Source organism: Trachypithecus francoisi, unplaced genomic scaffold (genome assembly GCF_009764315.1).
Source record: "Trachypithecus francoisi isolate TF-2019V2 unplaced genomic scaffold, Tfra_2.0 Lachesis_group2, whole genome shotgun sequence".
Lineage (NCBI taxonomy): Eukaryota > Metazoa > Chordata > Mammalia > Primates > Cercopithecidae > Trachypithecus > Trachypithecus francoisi.
In genome coordinates this window covers 21,996,332-21,998,011 of record NW_022681465.1, presented here as the reverse complement: position 1 = coordinate 21,998,011, position 1,680 = coordinate 21,996,332, and the positions used below count along the sequence as shown (strand labels likewise).

General features: G+C 48.8%; 1 protein-coding gene across 1 annotated transcript; it reads left to right on the top strand.

Annotated features, from left to right (window-relative positions):
* Positions 1-366: 366 nt before the first annotated feature.
* LOC117064402 (olfactory receptor 2V1) lies at positions 367-1,473 on the top strand. Its single transcript, XM_033178580.1, has one exon. The coding sequence runs from the start codon at positions 367-369 to the stop codon at positions 1,312-1,314; it is 948 nt and encodes a 315-aa protein (XP_033034471.1). The 3' UTR covers positions 1,315-1,473.
* Positions 1,474-1,680: the final 207 nt, after the last annotated feature.

Genomic DNA, 1,680 nt, shown 5'->3' with positions numbered 1-1,680 from the left:
TGTAAATGATCTCTTGGGCATGAAATAGTCCAAGGCCTGTTAGAGACAGTGGACCAAACCCATGTGACCCCAGCTATGTGGAAAGCCTGGGCTCTGCTGGCTGAAGGAGAATTGTCCAACAGTCCCTGGGGCACATGAAATGATCCCATTTCTACCCTCTGGGTTTGGACATGCACAAATAACCATGTGGAGTCCAATTTCAGAGCTGGCAGAGGTCCTGTCACCTGTGTCACAGGAATACGAGAGTGTCCTCCTGCATGTCTCAGAGCATATGCTGTTGAACTGAAGAATTTGGAGCACAATAGAGACATGTCCCTCAATCTCATAATTTCTCTGTGTTCTCAGGTGACGGTGAGCGACTAAGCCATGGGAAGATGGGTGAACCAATCATACACAGATGGCTTCATCCTCTTGGGCATCTTTTCCCATAGCCAGACTGACCTTGTCCTCTTCTCTGCAGTTATGGTGGTCTTCACAGTGGCCCTCGGTGGGAACATCCTCCTCATCTTCCTCATCTACATGGACCCTCAACTTCACACCCCCATGTACTTCTTCCTCAGCCAGCTCTCCCTCATGGACCTCATGTTGGTCTGTAACATTGTACCAAAGATGGCAGCCAACTTCCTGTCTGGCAGGAAGTCCATCTCCTTTGTGGGCTGTGGCATACAAATTGGCTTTTTTGTCTCTCTTGTGGGATCTGAGGGGCTCTTGCTGGGACTCATGGCTTATGACCGCTATGTGGCCATTAGCCACCCACTTCACTATCCCATCCTCATGAATCAGAAGGTCTATCTCCAGATTATTGGGAGCTCCTGGGCCTTTGGGATAATCGATGGAGTGATTCAGATGGTGGCAGCCATGAGCTTACCTTACTGTGGCTCCAGGAATGTGGATCCCTTCTTCTGTGAGGTGCAAGCTTTACTGAAGCTGGCCTGTGTAGACACTTCCCTTTTTGACACCCTCCTCTTTGCTTGCTGTGTCTTCATGCTTCTCCTTCCCTTCTCCATCATCGTGGCCTCCTATGCTTGCATTCTAGGGGCTGTGCTGCGAATGTGCTCTGCTCAGACCTGGAAAAAGGCTCTGGCCACCTGTTCCTCCCACCTGACGGCTGTCACCGTCTTCTATGGCGCAGCCATGTTCATGTACCTGAGGCCTAGGCGCTACCGGCCCCCCAGCCATGACAAGGTGGCCTCTATCTTCTACACGGTCCTTACTCCCATGCTCAACCCCCTCATTTACAGCTTGAGGAACCAGGAGGTGATGGGGGCACTGAGGAAGGTGCTGAACCACTGCAGGATTGGCAGCCAACCCTGAACCCCAGAGTCTGGTGCCTGCTGTGCCACTTCTTGCCTGTGTCACATTGCTAAGTCACTCAACCTTTGTGAGTGTCTGCTGCCATTCTCCTGTTGATGGTCACTGCCTGGTTTATAGGTTTTGGCCATTGTAAGAAAAGCCACTATGAACATTCCTGTACCAAAAAGAAAAAGAAAAAAGAAAAAAAGAAAAGAATCATGACACCCGCACTCTGAGGGATTTTGTAAAGATCACGATGTGTCAATCCAAAGCTCCATGAAGAAGCAATGCCTTGCTATTATTGTCATTGTGGATTGTTTATAACCTCCTTGGACTAAATTTACTCTATTTTTTATTTTCTTTATTTTATTTTTTGTGTGTTTCTGC

Excerpts from the sequence above, each read along its gene's own strand:
- LOC117064402 (XM_033178580.1), top strand. The coding sequence starts at position 367 with ATGGGAAGATGGGTGAACCAATCATACACAGATGGCTTCATCCTCTTG.